The 26,192-nt window shown below is 57.4% G+C and overlaps 1 protein-coding gene across 3 annotated transcripts; it reads right to left on the reverse strand.

Moving 5' to 3' along the window:
- Window positions 1–1,380: 1,380 nt before the first annotated feature.
- On the reverse strand, window positions 1,381–24,232 carry KLHL22 (kelch like family member 22). 3 transcript variants are annotated; one of them, XM_031443199.2, is made up of 7 exons: window positions 24,183–24,232; window positions 21,380–21,645; window positions 14,410–14,575; window positions 11,857–12,575; window positions 9,343–9,535; window positions 3,691–3,924; window positions 1,381–2,275 (listed from the first exon to the last, which is right to left on the reverse strand). In XM_031443199.2, the coding sequence occupies exons 2-7, from the start codon at window positions 21,604–21,606 to the stop codon at window positions 1,910–1,912; spliced, it is 1,905 nt and encodes a 634-aa protein (XP_031299059.1). In that variant the 5' UTR covers window positions 21,607–21,645; window positions 24,183–24,232; the 3' UTR covers window positions 1,381–1,909. The 3 variants fall into 3 exon arrangements, with proteins under 3 accessions (XP_031299059.1, XP_031299060.1, XP_064337059.1); XM_031443200.2 differs by lacking the exon at window positions 24,183–24,232 and adding an exon at window positions 21,731–23,887; XM_064480989.1 differs by lacking the exons at window positions 21,380–21,645; window positions 24,183–24,232 and adding an exon at window positions 15,075–15,205.
- Window positions 24,233–26,192: the final 1,960 nt, after the last annotated feature.

A 26,192-nucleotide genomic window follows, 5' to 3' on the forward strand; every position in this document is an offset into this window, starting at 1 on the left:
CCCTCCCAGCGCTGGGGCCCCTCCCACGGAACCCTGTTGGCTGCCACCGACAGAGATCCATGTGACTGCAGTCTGCCCACCTCCCAGCTTGAAGGTCGCAGCCCAGCTGGACAGGGTTGAGGAAGAGGCACCTAAAACTCCGTCACCTTCCTCCCCTTCCCCCAGAACTGCTTCCTGCCCCCAAAGTGCCATCTCTGTGAAGGGTGGCACCTAGACTTCCAGAATGTCTCAAAGCCCTTCTACCCCGATCCGTGTACCACCCATGTCTGGCTGCCCCACTGCCCGCAAGACTGACAGGACTGTCCCCAGCCTTGTTTCAGACCCACAGCGCCCTGCACATGTCCCATCCCAGCCACCTTGTACTTGATGGCGAGTATGGGTGTTGAGGGCAGTGCCCACGTCTGTACCTGCCGCCACGTAACACCAACCAGGAGCTGGAGAAGTACAGGTGGAGTGAATGATCATCCGTGTGCCTGGCCTGGCGCCAGGTGAACACCGGGATGAGGGAGCTGCGGGTTCTTGGGCATCCATACGAGTGACCGGCATGTGGGCCAACCGTAGGAGCCAGGAGCCTGGGCCGACCATTTCTGGCCAGGATGGCTTTCCAGAGGGAAGTAAGTGCACGATGTCACATGGGGATTGGGAGCAGGGCTGTTTCCTTGGGGGTAACTGGGCCCTGAGATAGCAACTTCCCACCCCCCACCCCCCAGACTTTGGGGTGCCCCCACAAGAGCCCAGAGCAGCCAGCTGCCTGCACCCCTGTGCCCTTCCTCCCATGAGAGCACACGTCGCCCCCCTGCCCCCCACTCCACTACAGGGTGCCAGCACAGCAGGCTCTGGGCAAGAACATGGACAGAGAAGACCCCATCATCCCAGGCACCAGGAGAGGACAGAGCCCTGGGGGTTCACCCTATGCACAGTCCATGAGCCTGTGGGGTCACAACTGTCTGCAGGACTGTGGCCAACAGGAAGGGAGAGTGTTCAGGTAGAGGCTGGGCTGTGCAGGACCCCAGCCTGCCTGCCCGAGGATCCCACCCACTGCAGGAGCAAGGGCCTGGAGAGTCACCTGAAGGAAATGCAGGTCCCCCTACCCACCATGCACTCAGATCCAGGAGGTGGGCAGGCCCGGGCCCAGGGGGGCTATCAGGAAGTGTGTCTTTCTCTCCATCCCCAAAGTTCAGAGAGGTCTTCACCAGGGAAAGGGCTTACCCTGTCACCAGGGCGGGATGGGTGTCCTGGGGATGCCTCTAGCCTGGGGGCCGGCTCTCAGCCTCCCACTGCTTCCAGCAGCTCTGACTGGAAACCAGGCTCCTGAGGCTGTAGCCTGGAACAGGCTGTGAAAGGAAGTGAGGCCGGGGCCAAAGGAAAGCAGTGCACACCTGGGGTCAGATGATTTATTTCATTTATCAACAACACAGGGTCAGAAAAGCCCAGCCAGAGGGGATCTTTTCACTAAAACCAAATTTTGGCAAAGTGACTTTTCTCTGCCCCCTCAGGTCCCTGGGAACGTGCCATCCCTCCAGCCCCCAGCTGCTGCCTCCTGCCCATAGGAGGGGTGAGATGTGCCTCAGGCCCCTTGCCAGGGGCCAGTCCCTAGGTCCCTTGGGAGAAGAGTGCCTTCTCAGCCCAGCAGGGACCAGGACCAGGGAGCGGGGAGGCCAGAACAGCTGGAGGCAGCACGCCCCTTCCCGGTGAGGAGAGGGCCCCACCCTAGGGTAATCCACAGCCCCAGACCTGCAGAGCCCCAAAAATACCTGCTGATGGGCAGTAAGAAGGAAGGGTGGCAGGAGCCTCGAGCCCATGGAGCCTGGGGTTGGGGGGAGCGCCACCCTGGGGTCAAGTGCTCGGCCAGGCCCCACTGCCCCCTGGGGGCTCCCATCACCCTTCCCCCCGACACCAGCCCGGGACCCTAATCCTCGCTGGAGTTGTCGAACTCCTCCCAGTCAGACACACTCATCACCTCGGAGGCGAAGTCCGGGTCGGCCTGGCTGCGGTCAGGGGTCCCTCGGGGTGGCTCAAGGAGCAAGGACCGGGGCAGGGTGAGCACGCAGGCTGCCAGGCCCGAGATGGAGTTGTCCAGCTGGGGCCCCTCCTCCCAGCAGTCCTTCTCCACATCGTAGATGTGCACGTAGCCCGTGCGGCTGCCCCGGTTGTGCGAGCGGCCGCCCAGCACGTAGATCCTGTTGTCCAGCACGGCGATGCCGGGCTCCCCGTGCCCCGCCGGGAGAGGGCAGACGGATGACCACTGTCCGGACGTGCAGCTGTAGCAGGCCACCTGCAAGGCAAGGTGGGAGTGAAGCCTGCTCAAGCCAGGCACTGGGTTCCCAGGAGGCTGAGAGACACAGTGGGGCCATGCGCAAACGCACCCCTGGAGGAAGGAGGAAGGGCTCGGGCCCAGCCCCTCCACCAGCCTGCGGCCTGTCAGGCATGCAGGTATCTCTTCTGCTGGGGGACCCGGCTCATTCCTCCCGCCCCACCCCCAATGAAGTTGAAGATTTGCACCCCACGAAGGGAGGTGCAGGTAAAATAGTAAACAGGTGCTTGCTGACTAATAATGACCATCCACATTCTCCTGTCTTCAAAATGACCCCATACAGTGAACAAATACACGAGAAACGTCCAACCTATAGTAAGCCAAGAAATGCAAAATAAAATGTCAGAGACAAACTGTCAGCCGTTAACCAGCAGCCACAGGGAGGCAGGGGACAAGGCACAGGCCCCACGCTGGCGGAGGCGCACCGAGGCGTCCGAGACCGTGCACTTGGCTGCCCAGCCAGGATCGCAACATGCAAGATTCCCAAGAGCCACATGGAGGCCGGCCGTCAACTCGGAGGCTACCACCTCTGGCTTTCTGGCTACGGAGGGAGGTGCCTGTGCCCGGCTCCCTGGGACCTGCTACTTTATGCAGAAAAGGGGCCCCGCAGACTGAGCAGGGGGTGCACGTAGGGTGAGGGAGTCAGCGTGGGTGGTAGGGGGTGGACCCACTAGCTGCACAAGCCCCTGAAACAAAAGGGAAGGTGTGCTGGGCGGGCAGGGAGGACAAGCTGCCGCTGCCGGCTCAGCAGAGGAAGGGCCCTGAGCCAGGGAACGCGGAGGCTTCCAGAAGCTGAGAAGGGACTCGGGGCTGAGTCCCACAACCACAAGAAACTGAAATCCAGGTGGGGTGGCTATGGAGACAGTGTTAAACTGGACAACACACCCCACAAGAACAGAATGACGCTGAGACAACAGGGAGAACCACGCACAGGGAGGAGTGGAACCTGTGGCACACGGCCGGATTACAGGTGGTTTTCTTCACCCGTCTCCACTTGTGAAAGCTCTGCCTTGGGTTACGGTAACTTGACAATTAGTCTAATAATAATACAGGCAAGCAGAGCTGCTCTGCGTGGTGCTGATGGTGGACGCATCCATTTAGCCTGTGCTGCCGGGGGAGATCCTAACGTGAGCTCTGGACTCCGGGGGACCATGTGCCAAGGTAGGTTCATCCATCACAACGCTTACACCATCTGGTGGGGGTGCTGGGGGGCGGGCATACGGGAAATCTTGGCACTTCCTGCTCAGTCTGGCTGTGAACCTGAAACTGCTCTGAGAAATAAAGTCTACTGAAGGAAAAACCCACGTGGCAGTTACTTGTTGGCCAGGAGCCAGTGGACGGGATGGGAGCACAGCCAGGCGGGCGGCGCTGCTCACCTGATGAACGTCCCTCCTGTAGCCCGCATCATTGTTGCTGCCCCCGACCACGTACAGCTTGTCCAGGAGAGTAGCCATGCCATGCCACGCCCGCCGCACTGGCCCGTCGGCCAGGCTGCACCAGGTGTCGCTGCCCGGGTCGTAGCAGTGTGTCTCCCTCAGGTAGTCCTCCCCGCGGCGACCGCAGGTGATGTACATCTTCCCGGCCAGCGCAGCACCTGCGTGGGCGTACACCTGCAGGAAGAGGACGGCGCCCAGGCCACTGCACCCACCGCCCCCCACATCCTGACGGGAACGCTCCCTGGACCCTCACCAGACGGGCAGTGCCGGCCACCCACCCCGACCTCTGCCCAGTGGGGGACAACTCCAGCACCCGGAGATGACACTGAGCTCCCACAAGGGGAAGAACAGAATCTCTGACTCTTCTCTGCTCCCGAAGGAGACATCTACTTGGGGTACCCAAAGAAAATCAAAGCATCGTCTTCAGGGAGTCCAACCCTGGACCCACGCCCAGGGGCCACCACCTCTCCCCAGCTCCCGAAGACCAGCCAGTCCTCCAAGCCTGCTGACCCCACTTCCAAAATCTTTTCTCGTTTACACGTAACTCCCAATGACTTGGTGAGCACAAAGGGAGATGTAAAACGGAAGAAGGATCTTAAGTTACCGGTATGTGGGGTGGGGATGGGAGGGATCTGGATCCTCCACTCACTGCACGGGGACAGGGAGCACCTCCTGGCTGCCCAGTCAGCCCCTACCACCCTAGCCCTCCTCTCTCAGAGCCACTCACTCACAGCCAGCCAGGCCCTCCCGCTGTGGCCATGTGCTGGGGGCGTGGAGGCTCCAGGCCTGTTACCCAGGCAGAGGGTGGCACAGCCAGGGACTGGAGAGGGGAAAGGGTGGAGGGCAGGGGACAGAGCAGGGGGCAGGACACACACCAGGGGAATGTTAGTCTTCTCCCATCAGGGCTGGGGATCTGGGGAGGCTTTTTAAATTTTTGTTTCAATTTTTTTGAAAAAAAAAATTTTGGGGTGGAGGGAGGTAATTGGGTTTATTTATTTATCAGAGGAACTGGGGTTTGAACCCAAGACCTCATGCATGCTAGGCATGCACTTTGCCACTGAGCTATACCCTCTCCCTGCGGCTGCTTTTCTACTTAAAGTTTTCATCCTGCGGTGAGTGCAGGTTCACAAGTAGCGGGAAGAAGTAACAGACTCCATGTGTCCTTCACCCCGACTCCCCAGCCCAGCGGTAAGAGCGTGTGTAACTCAGCACAATGTCACCTCAGCTGACCTCGACCCAGTCAGGGCACAGGACACCTGTCTCCATGAGAAGCCTCCATGTTGCCATTTGCCATCACCCCTGCCCTCATCCCTGGCCACCGCCAGCCGTCTTCCATGTCGTCCTCCTGAGTGTTACACAGACAGACTCACGTGCTGCGTGACCTTTGGTGACGGGTGTCTGTACCACCCAGGCTCGTCCACGTGGACGTGTGCATCCTGGGTTCCTTGCTGTGGCCGGTGGTCCCCACCTGTGTCCCTGCCAGCCTGGTCAGCCCCTCACTGCGGGAGGACAGCTGAGGAGTTCCTGGTTTCTGGCTGTTCCCAGTAAATCCACTATTAAGTGTTTGTGCACAGAGAGTTTTGTCTCTTGGGGGTAAATGCCCAGGACGGCTGAGTCACGTGGTAGCTGAAAGTTAGCTTTTTATTTCCTTCCTTATTTTTTATCGAAGTGGAGCTGATTTAGTGTCGTGTTTGTTCTGGTGTGGAGCACAGCGATCCAGTTATACATACATATATTCTTTCTCACATTCTTTTTCATTCTAGGTTATTATGAGCTGTTGTACAGAGTTCCCTGCACTGTGCAAAGTCCTTGCTGTCTGTGAAAATAAACTTTTTAGAGATGCTGCCAGGCTCTCTCCTGGCAAGGCTGCACCACTCACGCCCACACCAGCACCGTGTCCGCCGTCCGGTCCCTCTGTGTCCCCACAAGCAGTGGACACCGTCACGTTTCTCAGTTCAGTTGTTCCAACAGGTGGTGTCCACACTGTGGCTTTTTCATTTGGCCAGTGACGGCGCACATCCCTGAGTATCCGGGCCATGGCTGTACCCTCACCATGGAAATGTCTCCGCAAGTCTTTTGCTGCCTTTTCTAGGTGTTTGTTTACTGACGAGTTTTGAGGCTTCTTTGGTGTGCAGTTTTGATGAAGTCCAACTTATCATTTCTTCTCTTTATGGCTTGAGCTCTGGGGGTCAAGCTGAAGCACACATTGCCGAGCCCTGGATGCAGGCAATTCTCTTTTTTTCCCCTAAATGCTAGTTAGCTTTACATGAAGTCTGGAAGCTATAGTGAGTTACTTTTTTGTACAAGGCATGAGACTTGGGTGGACGTTCACTTTCTTGCCTGCAGACGTCCAGCTGCTCGGGTACTGTCTGTGGGAAGACCGTCCTCTGTTCAATTGCTTTTGTGTCTCTGTCAAAAATCAGTGGGTGAGTTGCGCGGGTCTGTTTCTGGGCTCTCCACTCTGGTCCACTGACCTCCCTGTCTGTCCCCCGCAAGACCATGGTCATAATGACTGTATCCAGCAAGTCTTAAAACCAGGTAGACTGAGCCCTCCTACTCTATGGTTTTCCAGAAGTATCTGAGGTGTTCTAGGTCCTCTGCTTTTCTGCATAAATTCTAGAATCCCTCCTCCGTCTCCAAAACCTCTTACTGGGATAGCAACTGAGTCAAACACATCCATTTGGGAAAAATGTACATCTTCAAGTCTTCCCACCCATTAACATGGAGCTGCGTCAAGGACACCTCCGGGCCCCAGGGCCACTCCCTCTGCCACTCTCTGTACCTCCCATCCCGTCTCAGCCCCGCGTGGCCATATCTGTGTGTCTGGACTACGGTTTACTTAGCGATTTTTAAGTAGCCATCAGATTTTCCTAAACTTGGAAAGAATCTGTGTATGTTGTAGGAAAGGTACAGAAACGTATAAATGATTAACTGAAAAGCACCCAAATCGCTCCCCTCAGGTATGATCATCGTTAACATCTTTGCAGACTTCCTCCTAGACGTTTAGCGTAAACGTCTGTTTCGCGTGGTGGGTTCTGTGTGGGAGCGGACGCTCAGGCTGTCTTCTTCCGCTTACCGCCGGCGGTGGGCGCCTTCCCAGGAGACGCTGTGCGGCGTCCACGCAGAGGTGCCGGGTCTGTGCCGTCACCTGCTGCTGGGCGTTCTCTCCCTGCCGCTACACACCCGACTCGTCGTTTCTTTCAGAGGAAGGTGTCCAGTTCTCGTAACTGCGCCAGGCGGCCTTCTCGTGCGGACACACACGCCCGCCGGTGACCCTGTCCTGCTCTCTTCCAGGCCTCCAGCAGCGCGGGGAACCTGGGCGTCCTCATCCCGGTGATCGCTGTGATGAGTGTCCCCAGTCAGCGTCTCGGAGCCCAGGGCACTGCCCGGTGTTATCAGCAGGCCATGGGGACCCGGCTGTCGGGACTGTCCAGTGGGCCTGTGCCTGCTGTGGCCCCGCCACCTCGTGCCTTCCTGTGTCCTCCGTGCCCGTCCCAACCCCCTCGGCCGGCTGACCGGGGCTTCACGTCCCTCGGGCGTGGCTCCCAGGTTCGTGGTCGGACTCGGGCTCACCATGCTCCTCCCGCCCACCCTGGGGCCTCTGACTCGGGCCGGGCGGCACCACATCCCTCCCCTCCCTGCACCCCGCCTTGGTGGCCGAGAGCCTGTCTCCATTTCGTCCTGTCTTGGCCTGTGCCTCTCCTCCCGGGGCTGCCTGCCACTTCTCCCTGGCCTGGCGTCCCTGGCTGCCGGTCCTGAGCCAGGCCGTGTCATGTTTAGTTTTCCTCCATGATCCTCAAACATCCACTTAACCTGCCTTCTGATTGAGCCTCCAGTGACCCCCTCATCGTTGGAGTCCCAAGCACTTTCGTGTGTCCTGCAAGTGGAGCTCTGGGGCGGCTGACCCCAGGCTGCAGTTGACCCCGCCCTCCTCCCGACAGCCCCCCGCCACAGCACAGGCCCTCATCACCTCCGCCTGGACCACCCGAGGGCCCGGGGCCTGTTTCCTGAAACCCCTTCTCTTCATGAGCACCCACTCCCGCCATATTTCCCCTTCCTCAGGATAAACTGGAAGCCTCTCCTGGCCTGGAAGGTCTGTCCTTGCTCTCCCAACGGCTGCGGTGCCCTGTGGAATGGTTTCACTGGCAGCTCCTTGACGACTGTCCCCAGTCAGTCCGCCCAATCCATCTGGCCCTAGCTGCTCCCCAAGTACCACTCAGCTCAGCCTGCAAGTCCCTCAACGGCACCCCCTGCACTGATCTGTTTAGTGGCTGAATGGTCTCTCTGCTAGGCTGTAAACAGCATGGGGGGACCTGAGCCACTTTTTATCACCACTGGATCCCTAGGACTTGGTACACAGTAGGTGCTTAACACAGGGCTGCTGCACCAAGGACGGACAGAAAGGAACCTAGACACCAGGGAGCAGCGAGCTGCAGGCCGAGGCTGCCCCTCTGTGGCCACTCTGAGCAGTGCAGCCTCCCCACCTCGCCCTCAACCCTGGACAAAGAGCCCCTGAGCCCCACCCCGCCCCCCTCCCTGCCTGGATGGAGCCCATGGCCACCAGGTCTCAAGGACCCCCGTTTTCTCCAAGCAAAACCTGCCCCTTGCCCAAGAATGGGTTGGAAGTATTCTCCAGAGGGTCTTCCTCCCCAAAGAGGCTGAGGACCACGGGGCAGGTGGGCCTTCCCTGGCTGGGAGGACTGGCAGTGGGAACCCCTGGCCTGGTAGACCCTGTGGGTGTAGGGAGGAGTTGGCCTGTCAGAGGCCACCAGGCTGGGGGAGGGGCGGGAGAGGAGGAGGGAAGGTTGGGGGGGAGAGGAAGGGGGAGAGACAGGAGTTCAGGTGAGAGACAAGGCAGGAGCTCCTGACCAGGTCCCTGGCCAGGCCAGCGTGGTAGAGCCTGGAGCAGGGCTGCCCCTGCCCCGGGGCGCTCAGGATGCCCAGCAGTGCTCCAGCCCCTGGCTGAGGCTGAGGCCGAGGCCTGGGATGCACACGGGAACCCTCAAGACCCCCTCATGCCCTGGGATCTCGTGTCTAGTTTGGTCTGGGGGCCAGGGACCCGCACCCTGAGTCCAGAAGGTGAGAGGGCGCCTCCCCAGAGCACTGACTGGGTGTGGTGAGCACATTTTAAACATCTTCAAACTGGAACAAGCCAAAGTATTATGCACGAGGCACATAATTCCTTCTTAAAAACCTGAAAAATACAACCTCTGAAGTGTTTCTGGCTTCTCGAAGGCCCCACCCTCCAGGGGCCTGTGGGGGAGGTCGGAGGCCTCTCGGCGTCCCTCTGGTTTAACATCTCTGGACGCGTCCCAGCTCACCTCACGTGCTGAGGGACAGATGGGGGACACTGCAGGCTTAAAGCAGCTGCCTGGGGCCCAGGTGGCAAAGCCAGAAGGGGTGGAACCTGGGGGATGGGGCCTCTCCCCAGGTGCTGGGTTAACCTCAGGAGCCCCCGCCCCAATCTCAGGGTGGAACATGTGGAGGGCTGTGACTGACGCTGGACCCGGTTCCCGGCCTCCCGCTCGCCCTGCACAGCCCGGTGAGGAACGGAATGTGGGTGGAGAAGGCCTCTGGGAGGGGCTCCCTCACCTCCCTCTTGAGCGGGGCCACATAAGCCCAGGAGTTGGTGGCAGGGTCGTAGCGCTCCACGGCACTCAGGTCGTTGTGGTAGTCGCGGCCGGCCACAGCGTAGATGTGCTTGCCCACGACACACACACACAAGTCGGCGTGCTCCTGCTGCAGGGGCTGGATCTGGAACCAGCGGTTGTGCCTTGGATCGTACCTGGTGGGGACAGGGGGCCAGCATATCACGGACGCAAGCGCTAGCTCAGCGGGCCTGTACCTCCAGCTGTGCCCAGGAACCCGGCTCCTCCCTCCCCAGCTGCCCCTGATGCTGGAGCTCAAGCACAAGTGTGTCCCCTGCACGCAGCCTGCTGGGTTTTGCCCAGGGCGCCAGGCTCTTCCAGGGGTAACTTCGTGGGCAGTTTCCAGGCCCCCAACTGTCTATCTTCCAAGCTGCCCCATGGCTGTCCCTACAGCCATGTCTCACCTGTCTCACCTTAAGGACCCCAAAGCCCCGCCCTCCATCAATGATGTCCCTATTTATGGCCTCTTGACTGGACGGGCAGAGTGGTCTCCAGCCGGTACTTCCTCACGTGTGGTCCAGGCCAGGCCACAGCCCTGCCCACACTGGCATTTCAAAGGCATCCCCTAAGTGTCCTGGCCCATCCCCCGGCTCCCCAGCAGCTCCTCCTGGCTGTGGGCACCTCCAGGAAGGGGGCTGGCTGGCTGGAGGAACAACCCGCTGGGCTAAGGGGCGCCCGGGTGGGGGCGGGGGCAGGGCAACCTCCACACCCCTCTCGAGGGGACACAGCTGTCCCAAATCAGAGCCCTGCAGTCTCCTCTCCCCGTCAACCTGCGTGACAAAACCTCACGCCCAAGCACCTGGCATGGAGCTGCCCCCCAGCCCTGCCCCCTTCTGCCTTCACAAGGCTTCACCTCCTCAACCCAGGTAACCTCAGCTGCTGCAGGATGCCCAGCCACCACCTCGCGCACCCTCTTTTCACACTGCTGGTGCTGCCCACCCACCATGGCTGTTCACCTACCCTGCCCGGGACTACATGGGACAGCGCCCATCCCACCCACCCTCACCAGCCACGCCCCTGCTCACACCAGGACTCTCACACCTGAGCCTCGCAGCCAAGGCTCCTGAAAGCCCAGGGCCAGCCCCACCTTCCAGCAGCCAGCACCTGCCCCAGCCGGGCCCTCCCTGGGGGCCTCCCACCGCCCTTCCCCGACTCTCCAGGCCCCAGGTCGCCACTCTGCTGGGTACAAGGCAGGGGTGCTGAGTGGACACAGGTGACCACAAGCCCCAAGGGGCCAGGATCCATGAGCCCAAGGCCCACAACCCACTCCCCAACTGCATCTGTCTGGCGCCCTGCCCAGCTTCCACCTGTGCATCAGCCCCTAGGCATGCCTGCTCAACAGCCCTGCACAACGGCAGCCTCCTGGTCAGGGCTCTATTTCCACAGAGACCAACTCCAAAGAGGAGTTTCTTTAGCTTTCGTCCCAAACACAAGTGAGACACCCTCGACCACCGCTACTTCCCATGCAGTACCTACTGCAGGCTAGGAACACAGGACCTTGGGCACTGGAGTGATGCCGCCTGCCTAGAAACAGAACCTGACCCTACCTGTGAAAAGGGAAAGGCAGAGGACCAGACTCTTAAATAAAAGTAAGGTCCACCTGGCAGTGATGAGTCCACTGGGAGATGGATGAACCTTTCCCTCTACAGAGACAAGACCTGGGGCCTCCCCACCACCTTGTCAGTTGCTCTGCACCCTAGTCCGCCTGGCCAAGTCTCACCAACCCCCACCGCAGGACCCAATCCTGGCCCCAAGATGTGATAGGGACATGAAGGCAGTGGGCACCTGGCTCACAGCTGCCGGAAGCAGGTGGCAATCTCTCTGTGTGCTGCCACCTTTCAGCTTATAGGGGTTGGAAACTTCCCACAGGAGCCAAATCCTAAGAAACCCAAGCAGTGAGGGGTCTGGCCTACCTCCCTTGCTCTAGGCAGAGAAATGGATTTATGGGATCACGGCCTCCCCCCCAGAACCTCGTGCTCAGCACACAGCGGACAACAGGACCAGGGGGCCTGGGGGAAATTCAGTAGGAGGCTCAGTACTGTCTGCAGGCCTCTTCTGCTCTGCGCTGGAGGAGCAGGCCCACAGGCCGCCGCTGTCCTGGTCCTCTGGAGCCAGGAGAGAAGTCAGGCGGACAGGTGAAGGAAGCCAGGAGGAGGGTGTGGGGGTAGAGGCTGGGCGAGGTGGAGAGATCTGGGCCCATCCCCTCCTTCCCAGGCTAGAGCAGCCCCCACCCAGCCCCGGGGTGAGCTGCAATGAACAGGTCTGAGGGGAGGGGACAGGAGCGGGGTAGGTGCTCCGGCCGTCCGCACCACACTGCTGCGCCTTCCAGGGCCTCGGTCCACACAACAGCTGCAGCTGATTCAAGAGGCTGACTGCCCGGCCCACGGGACCACGTCTGGCCGGAGCTGCTCCCCAGGTTGCTACCTGGGCCTGTGCTGCCCGGCCGAGGGGGCCCTACCTCCAGCACCGGGACTCAGCGCGGAAGCCCTGGACGTTGTTGTCGCCTCCGATCAGGTACACAAAATTGTTGAGCACAGCGATGCCCTGGTTGGACATGCGGGGTGCCAGGGAGGCAGTGAAGTGCTTCCACTCGCCCAGCAGCGGGTTCAGATACTTGGCCTGGTCACTGAGGACAGTGGACGGTGTGGAGTGGATGCCCCCGAAGCCCACGACACACTGGAAGTCCGACCGCAGCTCAGTCTGTGGGCCCTGCAGGCTGGGCTGCAGGCTCTCGTTGCGGTGGTAGGTGAGGGCAGCGGCCACCGTGTCCCGCAGCGGGCTGGGGTCCAGCCTGTCATGCAGGCGCTGCAGGACTTCGGCCTCCATGAGGGGGAAGCGCACGGTCTCCAGGAGCTTTGGGGGCTCATGCAGCGGGAGCCGGTCAGCCTGCACCTGCTCGGGCGGGTAGTGGTAGAGCAGCGCGCCCTCGTACACCTCCGTCTCGCAGGACACCTCCAGGCGGTTGCTGCTCAGCAGCGAGTACACCTTCTCCAGGGGCAGCTGGCGGTACTTGTCAGTCCGTGAGAAGGCGACGAAGTTTTTGAGGATGTAGGCATCCAGCTGCTCTGTCAGGCGGCTCAGGTCAAAGAGCTCGGCCAGCCGGTAGACGTCCAGGATGTTGTCCTCATCCACCCAGGGTGTGAGGAAGTCACAGCAGAAGTGGATGATTTCCGGGATCTGTGGACAGAAAAGACCCGTCAGACCCGAGGCAGAGCACGGAGGCGGGCCCGGGGCTCACAGGCTGGCATCCTCTGCCACTGGCCCAGCTCACACCCAACCCTTCCCTGCCCTGGAGGCTGGCTGCCTTCTCCCTGACACACAGGGGACACCCGGGGCTCACCACACCCTGACAAGGCTTAAATCCCAGCTCCAACGTGTCTCCAAGCTTTAGTTTTCTCATCCAAAAAACAGGGATAAAGTGGAGAGGAACCACCTGGCCCAGGGCGGACCCCCGACACGCGTCAGCCGCCTTTAGATCCAAAGCACTGGAACCCAACAGGAAGCAGCACCCGGACCGCATCCGCCCCTCCCCAAGCTCTCCTGGGGCCTCTAGAAGACACCTAGCTCCTTTTTCCTGCCACGACCCCCACAACTGCACACCCAGCGAACCACCAGGCACCCCAGGAGAAGGCCCTGACCCACCTCTCGCTCAGAACTGCCCATGGCGTGCTCCGAGACCACACCCGGCACCCACCCTGCACCTGACCCAGACCTCCTAAGCAGCTGGAGGGCATCCTGCCTGGGTGGAGGCCCACTGGACTCCCCGGAGTGTGGGGCACCCAGCTGGCCTTCTCTGCATGCAGAAGGGCTGGGCAGGGTGGTGCAAGGACCACGCACAGGTGAGAGCTGAGGACTGGGCCACAGGGTCAGGACAGCCTGGGATTAGGTGACCAAAGCAAGGCACAGGGAAGCCAGGGAAGGGCCCGGGCAGGCTGCCCAGGATTGCTAAGTTCTGCAGGATTTTAGAATTTTTCACAATGGGACTCCCTCCCCTACCCAGGACCACCAACAAGCAAATCATCACGTGTAGAGTAAGTCGGCTGAACTTCAAGGTTATTAATAAGTGCTTAAAATCTTTTTATTTTTCCTGATTCAAGACATTTGGTGCTTGCCAGGTGACAATGAGGGCTGATGGAGGCCTTCAAAGTGCTAGGCGTGTGTCTGCCCCGCCAGGAATGTCCCTATCGTGCTGCTCTTTTAGGTCCTGAAAGTCTCACCTGACCATCCACTCCTCCCTTAGCAGCGCTTCTGCTTGGCCTCCTCTGCCTAAAATACCACCCCTGATCTCTTGTGGGCCAGGATCCTGAACACCGGCCCTGGCCGCAGGTGAGAGCCAGCAGCCCTGAATGGGCCCTGGAGCAGCTCCTGCTCCCAGGGGCTGTCCTGTCCTGAGTCTTGCCCCTGTTGTCAGAGCAGCAGGGCCTCCGGTGGAGGCTCAGAGAAAGGAACTCATTCACTTGGGGTGACCCAGGGGCCAAGATTCAGACCCACGCCCTGGGGACAGCATGAAAGGCACAGCACACTGGGGGCAGGCCACCAACAGGCATTGGCTATATGAACAAACATGACCTGGCAGGCCTGCGGGCTTGGAGCTGACATGCCAAGTGAAACCTGCTTTAAAAACAACATTGCATAGAAGCCCAGTGTGTTCAAAATAAACCAAAACACAGCCGGGCTGCTGGAGGTGAACAGAGTTCGCCTCCCTCCCGTGTGTCCTAAGAGCTCTGCTGCCCCGAGCTATGCGGGAGACAGCAGGGCTCTGAGCTATGAGGGCCGCCCTGGCTCAGCTCCACCTGCCCACTCGCCGCTGTGACGGCACAGGGGGCTGTGGGGCCTCCCAGAGTCACCCTATCTTCTGAAATCTAAGTCACACTGTCAGAGCCTCAGAAAGCTCCCTAATTCTGTAGGAAAACTAGCACTCAAAGTTCAGTGACAAAGAGGCCCTGGCACCACTGCCCAGCGGCACGGGGGAGACCCGCCTGGGTCTGCCAGCTCAGTCCGGGAGCCTCACCTGAAGCTGGCAGGCGGCGACCAGCGTCTCCTGGACGTTGCTCAGGCTGAGCTCCAGCTCGGATGTGTATATGAAATGCAAGATCTGACACATGGCATTGTAGGACACGCCATGGATCAGAACCTCTTCCTGCTCCATCTCCTTCAAACCCCCAGCAAACATGCCCCTGCAAAGACAGGACAGGTGGGGTTACACCCATGGGGACACCAGCCCTGCCACAGAGCAGCAGCCCACGGGGCAGGAGCGGGAGGACCGGACGCTGGTTTGTGCTCTGAGTCAGCCCTCGGGAGATGCCCACAAGCTGCTGGGGGCAGGGACCACATCAGGCTGGCTCTCCGCTGCACGCATTAGCATGACTCCTGGACCACAGCAGCCCAGGGCACACTGTGAAAGGCGGAACAAGCGGGAAACAGTGAAACGCACGAGCTCAGCACCGACTGAAGGGCCAGAACCGCTCACAGAGCTGGTGTAGCCGCAGCTAAGGAGGTGGCGAGATTCCTACGTACACGGAGCTTAATGCCAGACAGGACAGCAGACGCGGAAACAGGCATTTCAGGCTGTGGAAATGCTGGGAAGGACAGCGGCAGGGCAATCTGGTTGAGGGGGGCCCGGCTGGGGAGGGGAGCAGGGGGAGAGCGATGGCAGGGCGGGCCCACAGCGAGGACCTGAGAGGGCACCGGAGGATCCAGGCCCTCGGCTGGAGGGTGGTGCAGCAGCTGTGCGGACCGGACTTGGGAGCAGTGGGTGCAAGAGGGCAGCAGGCGTCCCATCCTGGCACCGCCAGTGCGGGGCGCCAGGGGACACCCAGCGGAGATGGTGACCTTAGTCAGGTGTCTGCAGGGAAGAGGCTGGCGGCCATGGGAGGCATCGGGGCTGAAATGAGACAGCAACACGGAGATGATGGGAGAGTGGCTATTTTTATATTGTTTATATTCTGGCTAGGTCACACACACACACACACACACACACACACGAAACACAGGAAAGGGTGAAAGTCTCGCTCCTTCCTCTGCTCTGGCCACCAGTCCCCTCCCCAGGGAGGCACCATCCTGGGAGGCAGGCACACGCCTAGTTTTGCCTGTGGCTTTGACTCCACAGTACACCCTAGTAGGGGCCGTAATCAGGACACACAGCACCCACTTCTGTCAAGGTGACAGCACTGATTCAGCCCCTCACGCCGGGGTCCACCTGGGTTACCATCACCTCCCATCATCTGCCCGATGGACGGTCCTGCCCTGTGAGCTCTGTTGGTATGAACGGAAGGATTCATTCCAGGATGGAACGTGCTGGACGAAGGGGTCTGTACACTCACGCTGGGACAGCACCGCCGCCACGGTCACGGATGCCCCCGGGGTTGGGGATGGGTGCCTGCTCCACATCCTCAGAACCCAGAGACTCCGGCCCGGCCACCCCGAGGAGAGGGAGAAGCTGCGTGACCAACTGGACAGGACCTGTCTGTTGTCACAGGCTTAGGAACCGTCTGGACATTCTTTTCTAAACAGTCCAGATGCTGTGCCCATTTTCTGTCGGACTCTGTCTCATCAATTTAAAGAAGCTTGTTCCCTCCTGGATGAGTTGAATTTCTTTCTTTAGCTTGAATCTTGTGAGTTTATGATGCTGTCTAACATGCAGAAGTTTGCAGACTTTGAATAAGAACTTACCGTTTTCTTTTTTGCCTGTGAATTTTGTGTCAAACCTAGAAAGGCTCTCTCCTTCCGAGATGTCCTTAAAAACACTTCCTCTCGTTTTTTCATTTCATCTTTCACAACTAAAATTGTCAATCCACCTGAAATTCATCTTGGGGCAGGTGGGAAGCAGGGGTCCAGCTTTGCCTGTTTCCAGATGGCGCCCAGGGACGCACCTTCACTCCAAAGTTCCGGACAGTCTGTGTCCGCTTCCAGGCTTCCCGTCCTTTCCCAGAATGCTCTGGGCTCTGAGCACCAGAGCCGTTTCAGCCGCCGCAGCTTCACGGTGTGGGCGGCCAGTCCACTTTCGTTACCTGGTGCTCAACAAGCTCCTCGCCCTTGCTTGCCTTTTTAAAGTCGAGACTTCAGAACCACTATGTGCAGGGAACCCTCTTGGCATTTTCACTGGGACCACATTACACACCTAGACTGGGGTGGAGAGCTGGTACCTGTGTCGTGGGCGTGGTGGGCCTTCCTGTGGCCAAGCCAGCCTCTGGGTCTCCCGGCGGTCTTGCAGGGCCAACTCCCCACAGACCTACCCGGGCAGGCACGTCACTCCACACTCAGCCCCTCGGGGAGCTTTCCCAGGCCCAGGTGGCTCTCCTGCACTCTGCTGGTGGTGCTGTGACCCGACCACACCGACAGCAGAGGAGGGGGACCGCAATGCTGGCATGCTGATCACCCCACCTCACCCCCCTGAGCAGGGAGCGGGTGACAGATCAACTCAGCTGCGTTTGATCATCTTAAGAAAGGACCCACACATCGTGAAGACCTTAACCGGATCCTGAGTGAAGGGGAAGTGAGGAGATGTAAGACATTTTGTGGATAATTAAGAATATTCAAGTATGAACTTAATATCAGAAAAAATTATGGAATGACTATAAATTTCCTTTATACTGATAATGGTATCGTAGATATTCTGGAGAAGATCCTTATTCTCAGAGGTGCACTGAAGTATTTCAAGATAAACTGTCATATTTCACAACTTACTCGGAAGTGAACACACATGGCAAAATGGAAACAATGGATGACCTGGGCGCAGGGCACAGGGGGACCCGTCTTTCACCTCTTCTGTAGGACTGACATCTTTCAAAGTAAGTTAGGGAGGAAAAAAAGGCCAGAAGAAAAATAAAACATATATCCATTCCTTTTTTTTTGCTTTTAACCCAAAGTGGATGTTTAATATTTTATGATATTCTTACCACTTTTCGATAATTCTGAAATTACGCCAAAATAAAAACGTAAGCTGGAAAAAGATTTTTAGTAATGTTCATACCTCAACACCCATTAAGATGGCCAGTATCAGAAAAGCAGAAAACAGCAAGTGTTGGTGGGATGTGGAGAAACGGAACCTTTGTGCGCTGCTGGTGGGAATGGAATTTGGTGCAGCTATTCTGGAAAATAGTATGGAGATTTCTCAAAAAATTAAAAACAGAATTGCCATATGATGCAATAATTCCACTTCTAAGTATATACTCACAAGAACTGAAAGCAGGGTCTCGAAGAGATATTTGTACACCCAAGTTCATGGCAGCGTTATTCACAACAGCCAAGAGGGGGAAGAACCAGAGTCCACCAACCAATGAAGGAAAAGCAGAATGCAGCGCATACAAACAACGGAGTATCACTGAGCCTTACAAAGGATGGGGATTCTGAGGCAACAACACGGATGAACCTTGGGGACACTGTGCTAACTGAAAGAAGGCAGTCACCAAAGGACAAATTTTGCATGACCCCACTTATATGAGGCCTCTGGCGCAGTCAAGTTCATAGAGACAGACGGGTATGGGGGCTGGGGAGGAGGGGGTGGGGGATGCTTAGTGGGTACCGTTTCAGTTTTACAAGATGAGAAAGTTCTGAAGATTGGATGCTCAAGAATGTGAACATAACTAACACTACTGAGCCATACACTTAAAAATGGTTAAAAGGATAAATTTTATGTTTTTTAAAATCAAAATTTATTAAAAAAAAAAAAGAAGGATGTTCACCAAGTGCCCACCAGCAGGGCAACAACCGTGTGAGGGGAAGGCACCCAGACCACAGAGCACGAGGCCCCCTCTACTGCCAGGATGTCACAGCCACATGTCACAAAAGCAAGCAAGCTGCCGCTGACTTAAGGTGGGGACATTTCCTGTGTCAGCTTGTTCCAGCCCTCAAAGCCCCGCCCAAAGCTTGAGGCCAGGTGTCTCATCCAACTGGAGAAAGACTGTGTCTGTGCCCTCTGTGATGTCCTGTCCCCACACCGGGCCTGGGTCAGGACCCCAAGTCCCAACACCGTGATATTTCCAAAGCCAAATGTATAAAGACCCACACATCACGGTGGAAAAAAGAAAAGCAGTCTCATTATCAGTTCAGGGTGGGTTTCATGGCTTGATCAATTTGCGCCAAACTTATATTTTTAAAAAACTGGGCGGGGGGAGGGCAGCGGGTATACCTCAGCAGTAGAGTGTGTACTTAACACGCACAATGTCCTGGGTTCAATCCCCAGTACCTCCAAAACTTAAAAAAATAAAAAACCAGGGTAGGGAGGGTATAGATCAGTGATAGAGTGCGTGCTTAGCAGGCACAAGGTCCTGGGTTCAATCCCCAGCACCTCCATTCAAACAGTAAGTAAATAAACAAAGCTTATTTAAAAAAAAAAAAACAAAAACCTGGCGACACTGGATAACCTAACTCCTCCCCCCTCAGCCCCCACCTCAAAGATAAAACGACTGGACACACTGGACAGCTATCCACAAACAAAACAGTTCTAGGAGGACACTCAGGATGTTTTAGCAACACAGGGAACAAAACAAAACCACCCTGAGTCTCAGAGCTTTGAGGGTGTGAAAATTCCAAACCAGGAGACAGAACGGATGAAGAGGGCTGACCGGCTACCGCGGGCGCAGCAGGTGGGGCGGGCAAGGGTACAGAGGTGCTTTCAGATTTCTTCTTATTTAGAAAGGGTTTCAGCTGCGGGAATGACACTGGACATTATCACACGCCCACCATGTGTCTGGATGGCCACCTGCCAGGTCGCCGAGCGCTGACAGATGCCTCACATCCGAGGAAGGGTTCCTAACTCGGAACCAGCCATCCTTCCAAGAACAAGGCCCAGCAGGCGGGGGTCCCCCTGAGCACCTCACCCTGTCACCCACAACGAGCTGCAGCCTCCTGTGTGCTGGCCGCACCCTGCACAGCAGACGAGGGCTGCCGCCCGACCCTGCACCGGGCCGCTCAGGACTCCACTGCAGGGCCTGGCCGCGCACCCCCCACAGCCCCCTTCACCCTTGTCCACATTAGCGAGGGAAAGGCGGCACCCGCACTGCCCCTGAGGAACGGCAGTGTGACAGTGTCAGGATGGCCTGCGGGGAGAGGAGCCCCCCCGAGGGCTTCAAGGGTGCGTCCAGGAGGCCCTGAGTGGGGAGGACCCCAGTGCTGAACCTTCTGGTCCCAAGTCCTCCCCACAGCCCTGTCCCACCCACGGGCCTGCCTGTCTCCCAAAGCCTGTACAGGCAGAAACCCCCACACATGGAAGGGACACTGCTGTCCCTGCACACGTCTGCCCCAAGGTGGCACTGACCACTGGGTCACACACCCCATGAACTCCTGGGGAACAGGAAGCACTTAAACCATAAAGAAATGTTTTGCTCAACAGTTCCTAGAACAAAAAAGTGAGAAGTACAACCAAGACTTGAAGACAAAACAACCAAACAGAACGGGAGCTGAAACAGAGGGTCTCGGGCTCGGAGCTCCGCTCAGCCCTGCCAGCAGCCTCTGGGGGGGCTCGTGCCACCAGCTCTGCCCAAGGTGCCCCATGCTGGGGTGAGTCACACAGGAGAAGGGCCCCTCAAGGAGGGTGGGAGGCAGGGACTCCGAGGGGTGAGACGATGTGACTAGGACGTGGGTGGCCAAGAAAGGGAGTAAACAGGGGCAACCGTGCACATCGCGAGGCTGCGGAGATGGCACATGTTTGGTACTGAGCACCGCCTCGCTCACAGAGGTCCCAAGAGGTGCCCTGGCCCATGTGGGCTTACTGCGCATTACAGAAACGCTGTAGGGGGGCGACTAAGGCATAAACTGTCACAATGTCTTCCAAAAAAGGTGTGTGCTACAAAGGCAGAGAAAGCAAATGTGGCCAAATGGTGACAAGTGGTGTCCAGGTGGTCATGATACTGTTCTTTCAACGTTTCCGTGGATTTGAAATGCTTTTTAATGAAATGATGGGAAACCAGAGTACAGTAGAAGAAAATCTCAGAGTTAAAATGTCAGGTTATTCGTCATTATTAGGTCGTCATTTAAAAGTGAGGTTCCTTTCCACTTCTGTCCCGGAGGTAAAACCACAGGACGGGACAGTCACTGGTTCTCTTCCGCTCTGTTCTCCTCAGTGGGCAGGAGCCAAGAGAAGTCACTGTTTTGGGACCAAAGTAACCATTTCCAGAAAAGGGAAGGTATTGTTTTTAAGTTTCCCCATTAAATGTGGGCAGTTCTGTTAGTGTAACTCTCTCATCAGTAGATGGGAAAATCCCGCTGATAAAATGAAGCTGCGTGTTTGTGCCGGCACACAGACTGACTAGGTTCATGAAGTCTGTCCACTCTGTTCCTGTGGCAAAGCAATGGGGTAGGCCTAGCACAGAATGCAACTGCTATCAAAGCTGTTTTATACCAGGAGTGGGAGGGTATGCTCACTGGTAGACAGCGTGCTTAACATACACAGGTCCTGGGTTCAATCCCCAGTCCCTCCACTAAACCTAATTACATCTCCCCCACCAAAAAAATTGTTTTATATCTTAAGAGTGTCTTATTAAAGTGTAGATTTATTTCTTAGAATGTGGGTGATAAGAATTTTAAGGATTTACATAATGCTCCAAAAGCCCTTAAAATACCTCTAAGAAAAGGATTCTTAAAAATTGGTTTCCGTATGTACTCGACTTCTTAAAACTTTCCTATAGCTGAAACACCAGGATTTATCTGCAGGGTTGCAGAGAGACAATCCTGCCTTAAACAGACTGAAACAAAGTAGAAAGAAAATCTGTTTCACACTGACATACTAAACTTACAGCAGAAAATTAATTTCCTAAAATGCAGTATTACAAGTAAAGCTGAAGACATTGTCTTTGAAAGAAAAGGGAAAAAGATGACATGCCCTAGAGCTAGGACAGCTGATAGAAAAACATACCCTGAGACCCCTGTCACAGTGAGCAGCGGGAGGAGCCCAGGGTGAGCCCACCGGCCGGTGGAGGTCAGTGCTGACAGGTCCACCTAGTGGAGCTGGCACCACTCACGGCCTTATTGTGCAGACTCACCGGAAGTAATCACAGGATGCAGCCAGGAGGATGCGATGGGCCTCAATGTGTCTCCCCTCCACCACCAGGACGACGTCGAAGAGGATGCCGCTGTCCCGGAGAGCCAGCAGCCCCCGGAGCAGGGCCTGTGAGTGCTGTGCGCTCCGGTAGGTGTTGCTGACGCAGTGTGGGTGGGAGGGCTGCGTGGGCAACTTGCAGAGCTGGGCGAACTCCTGCTCCTCCGCCATCCTGACCGCAACTCCGGACCTCAGCACCGCGGCTGTCAGCTGGCAGGACACATGGCAGGGGACTGAGCCTGGTAGGCAGTACCAGCAGGTCACCACGCTCGCTCCTGTCCCTCTCTCCGCTCACCTGTGGTCCCGAATCTGCTAAGTCCCTCTCCCCTCCCACCACTGTCCAAACCAGGGGCCTCTTCGTCCTGATGGGTGTCCCTTCATTGCCAAGATTCTTCTCTCCATTTTATCTCCTTCCACTTCCCGTGAACAGAAGGGTTCTGGAGACAGACCACCCGGGGTTGGTCCCCTACCCAGCAGAGACTCACTGCATGCCTAACCCGCGTGTCAGGCTCAGCTGGGAAAAGCGAAATACAAGCCCCCAGCCCCTTGGGACATCCTAAAATTCCTAAAGGACCAGAGAGAAGCACCAGCACAGACTAGTGCTCCCTCTGCTACTGGGAGAGAACACTGCGTTCCCCTACACAGGAAAGGATGCAAAAATTGACAACAGGTCCAAGGGGCAGTGGAGGGGAGGGTTTTAGGCCCTGCCTTCTCTGACCAAGATTCTGAGTCAAGTACATTTGAGATTGTCTGCATCGTGCTTTAAATTCAAGCATACCTTCTAATGATTGAGTCAGTATGTTCAAAAAAGGCAAACAGATTTAAAAAGGGGCCTCAGAAACACAGTTAGTAAAACCAACTATTGCAAACACATCTTAGAACCAACCAGAAATGACAGTGGACAGCTGGCTGCTCTGGGTCGGGGGCACCAAGCTATGGGGCCGGGCTGCTCCCTCTCCTGGCCACAGCACCACCTGCCAGCGAGGCACCTGCCACAGGCTGTGAACGTCTGCCCTCCCCAATCATGTCCCTCCATTATCCCCCTGTCAATGTGTTCTTCAATTCCTACTGAACCGTTATGGGGAAAAATATGAAAAACAGATTCTACTATAAAACATAAACTGTATTATGAAACTTAGCTCTGCCTCCCACTTATGACCCCCGACCAGATCCTGTCCCAGAAAAAACTACTTTCCCACTGCTGTTCCAGGTGGCATCTACGCTTTTGCAGGCAAATCTCTAAAACTACATTCCCCTACTTATTAACTTTTGTACATGGTAATTTCATATCCTCCCCTCAGTCGAAGGTATAGATAACTATTTTATTTAACCAGTTCTTTTCAGACAGCTGGGTTTCCTCTAATTGTTTGCTATTGCCAACATTTTCACACTTAAAGTCATTTAGCTTTGCCATATATGCAGCAGTTATCTGAGGAAAATTTCCTAGACACGGGCTGCTGGATCATTTCAATCTGAATGTATAGCTGACATTTTAACAGCTATTGCCAAGTCACCCTCCTTAGAGGTTGTACCAATTTATTCTCCTACCAGCAAAGTGTGAGACTGGATTCCAACCACTGTCTAGCACACCAATAGCTCCCTTTTCAATCTTTGCTGACTTCACACACAAAGAACAGCCTTTCACAGTGTAACTTCCTTTTGGTAATTGACAAATTTTCAAAATATAAAAAGTTAAGTGAAATGCTGCAAATCCTTTGTAATCCCTGCCTATGCCTCCCTGGCACCCTCGACCACCTATTCATTTTCCACGGGTTGCTCTACCATGAAGCCCTTCCATAGATTAAGCTCCCTCCGGCCCCATGACATTCCTGATTCTGGTCTTCACAAGCAAGTCTCTGTGTTCAGTGCTGCTCAGAGCCTTAGAGGGAGCAGGAAGGCATCTGGTCCCAAGTAGGTACAAAGGGAAGGACATAAAATGAATTTTCCTGAACTCATGGATGACAAAGCCGGACACATTTCTGCAGAACGTTCAACTCAACGCTATCTACTGAGTAGGCACCCCCGTCCTCTGCAAAGCCCCAAACACTGTCTGCCCTCCACGAAGCCCAATCCTTGGCAGCACGAAGCAAGCAAGTCCGCAACAAAGGGAACGGGGGTCCCACTTCCCAGACGGCGGCCTACGCCAGTGCGGGCTGGGATGCGCCCCGGAGCATCTGGGATCGCAGGCCGGAGCAGGGCTAGGAGGCGCCCCGCGGCGGGGCCGGGATTGGGAGCGGGCGGACCGGCAGCGGGCGCTCCGGGCCGAGTCGTCGCACTGACAGCGCGGCCTCGGGGTCCGTCCAGGTCCGTCCAGGTCTGTCCCCGCGGCGCGCAGGGGCCCAGCCGGCCGGGCCGAGGTCCAAGGTCGCGCCAGGGGGACGGCCTCTCGACCCACCGCCTGTTGCAGGGCCGCCCGCGCGGCGTTGGGGTCGCGGCCCCGAAGGACGCGCGCGGACGGCAGGCGACACGTCCGTCCAGGGCCAGGACGCCGGCGTTCCCACGGCCGCGCAGCTCCCGCCCCGTCGCGCCCGGGGGTCCCGCCCGCCGCCCGCCGCCCGCCGCCCGCCGCCCGCCGCCCGCCGCCACGTCAGGCCGCAGGAGAGCCCCAGGCCGCCGTCCCCGCCCCGCCCCGCCTGCGGCCGGACGGCGCCCCAAGCCACCCCCACGCCTGCCCCGCGCGCCCGCCCGGCCCGGCCCCTGCCCCCGCCCCGCGCGGGAATCTCCGCCGGCCCGCGCTCGTCGCTCACCTCGCGCCGCGGCAAGCGGAGGCCGCACTCGCGTGGGCGGGGCGGGCGCGCGGGGCGGGGCCTCGGGGCGTCACGTGGGAGCGCCGCGCAGGCGCGGGGACCCGAGCGGGGGCGGGGCCCGGGCGGTAGGCGTGGTCTGAGGGGGATGGTGCGGCGCGACGCGGCGCTGTCTCCCAGCTGTTCTTGGCTCCCAAGCCCGCGCAGCTGAACCGATAAATAGTGAAGACGTGAAGGAATGCCTTCTGGCGAGGGTCGCGCCCTGTAAATCCCTTTCTTCCTTCCTCCCCTCGGTCCCTCCCTCGCGGCCTCAGGCGTCTCCCGACCCCTGCTGGCAGGGACGTAAACATGGCCTGTGTGAACAGGTGTTTTCCTGCTCATCGAGGTTTTGGAGTAAATCCGCTTCCCAGCCCGCAGCCGGGTCCCAGCGGTCCAGGAAGCTCTTGCGTTCATTTTTCTCCGCCTGACCCTAAGAGGACCCCATCCTCCGAGGCTCATGCGTGACGGCCGCGTCCGGAGGGTGGGGAGCTTGGGGGGAGGATGTAGCTGGAGAAGGCTCTTGGTTAAAAAAAAAAAAAAAGGTAGGGGAACGTGAAAGAGGGAGAAAGTAAATACAAAAGAAGCATTGTCCTGCCTGAGCTCAGACAGCTGCGTGAGGCTCCAGACAGGACTAGGAGATAGGACCTGCCACTGGGAGGGGAGGTTCCCAATGGGAGAGGCCTTCCAGGAGGGCTTTCTGGAAGTGGTGACCCCCCCCCACCTCCCCGCCAGTAGCATAACTGATGAGGACTTCTGGGAGCGGGAAAAGCATTCCAGGACACTTGTCAGCAAAGGCATGGAAGCCAGATCCAGCCAAGCGAGAGGTCAGCAGGCCGTCAGGAGTCTCTGAGCCTGAAGGGAGAGTTAAAGTTAAGACCTGGCCATCTGAAGATGGATGTGGCCCTGAGGGTAGTCTTTGGTCTAGGCCAGCAGATTCCAGCCGGGATTGCAGAGGCTGGACTGGAGAGGGCAGCAGGGAAGCTGTGGCCTCAGGTGGGCAGAGGGTGAGGACAAAAGGCAGTGCTGACTGGAAACCTGGGTAGAAGGCAGGTTCCCCAGTAAGGGTGAGTGATGGCAGAGGAGGGGTGAGCCCAAGAGATTGCAGGGCACAGTGGGGCTACCCTAGTCTTAGGGAGGCTGGAGCAAGAGAAGGTTTGGGGAAAGACAAGGCCCACCATGGCCCCAGGAAGGTAAGGAGGCTGCAGGTGTCCAGCTTAGGACTGTTCGGGGTGGAGGGTCAGGCTGGAGGAGGTCCTGGGCATATCATGCACTTCGGATGGAGGTGATATGCGGGGAGAGAGCCGGGTGCGCGCAGAGCACATGGGTTGTGGGGGTGGGGGGAGTAATCTCAAAGGCCCAATGGGGTGGGGGAGAGGGGAGGCCTTTCTTTGGAGTGGCAGAAGCCAGTCTGTGGTGACTAAGATGTAAAAAGAGGTGAGAATTGACTATACTTTAAAAAGAAAAGGAAAGAAAGGAAGTGAGGACAGGAAGACAGGCCTCAAAGGCCTGGCCTCTGAAATGAGGACAGTCGGAACCACAGAGTGCAGGGAGAGACTGAAGTAGCATCTTCAGGGAGGAGAGGAGGGTGTGGCACTGGCCAGGACTGAGAGGACAAGATATGCCCCAGTCTTCTCCAAGCTAGAGGGACCACCATCTCAAAATACCTCCAGGTCAAGTCGGTGGTTCCCCCATTGGAAATTCCCCTGGAGGGGGAGGCACAGAAGCTGTGCTGTGCAGGATAATCCAGGGTCCTCCCGGGGATGTGTTTGCTTCCTCGAAAATCCTCTGTTCCCTGAGGGTACAAGCTTTTTCTGTTCCTTCCTGGCTGTATTCCCAGCACCTAGAACAGGGCTGGCATTCAGTAGGTGCCAAGTAAATATAAATTGAGAGAACTGGACTGAAGAGAAAGGAAGAACAGAGAGGCTGGTTAAAGGGCTGGTATGATGGAAGACTTGAAGTCTCAACCCAGTGGAA

The sequence above is a fragment of the Camelus dromedarius genome, chromosome 31 (assembly GCF_036321535.1).
Source record: "Camelus dromedarius isolate mCamDro1 chromosome 31, mCamDro1.pat, whole genome shotgun sequence".
NCBI classification, from domain to species: domain Eukaryota; kingdom Metazoa; phylum Chordata; class Mammalia; order Artiodactyla; family Camelidae; genus Camelus; species Camelus dromedarius.

Coding starts and splice junctions, on each gene's coding strand:
- KLHL22 (XM_031443199.2), bottom strand. CDS start 21,606: ATGGCGGAGGAGCAGGAGTTCGCCCAGCTCTGCAAGTTGCCCACGCAG. Junction 3,925..9,342: donor TGGCCCCGCTCAAGAGGGAG/GTGAGGGAGCCC, acceptor CTCTTCCTGCAG/GTGTACGCCCACGCAGGTGC. Junction 2,276..3,690: donor ACAGGAGGGACGTTCATCAG/GTGAGCAGCGCC, acceptor CTTGCCTTGCAG/GTGGCCTGCTACAGCTGCAC.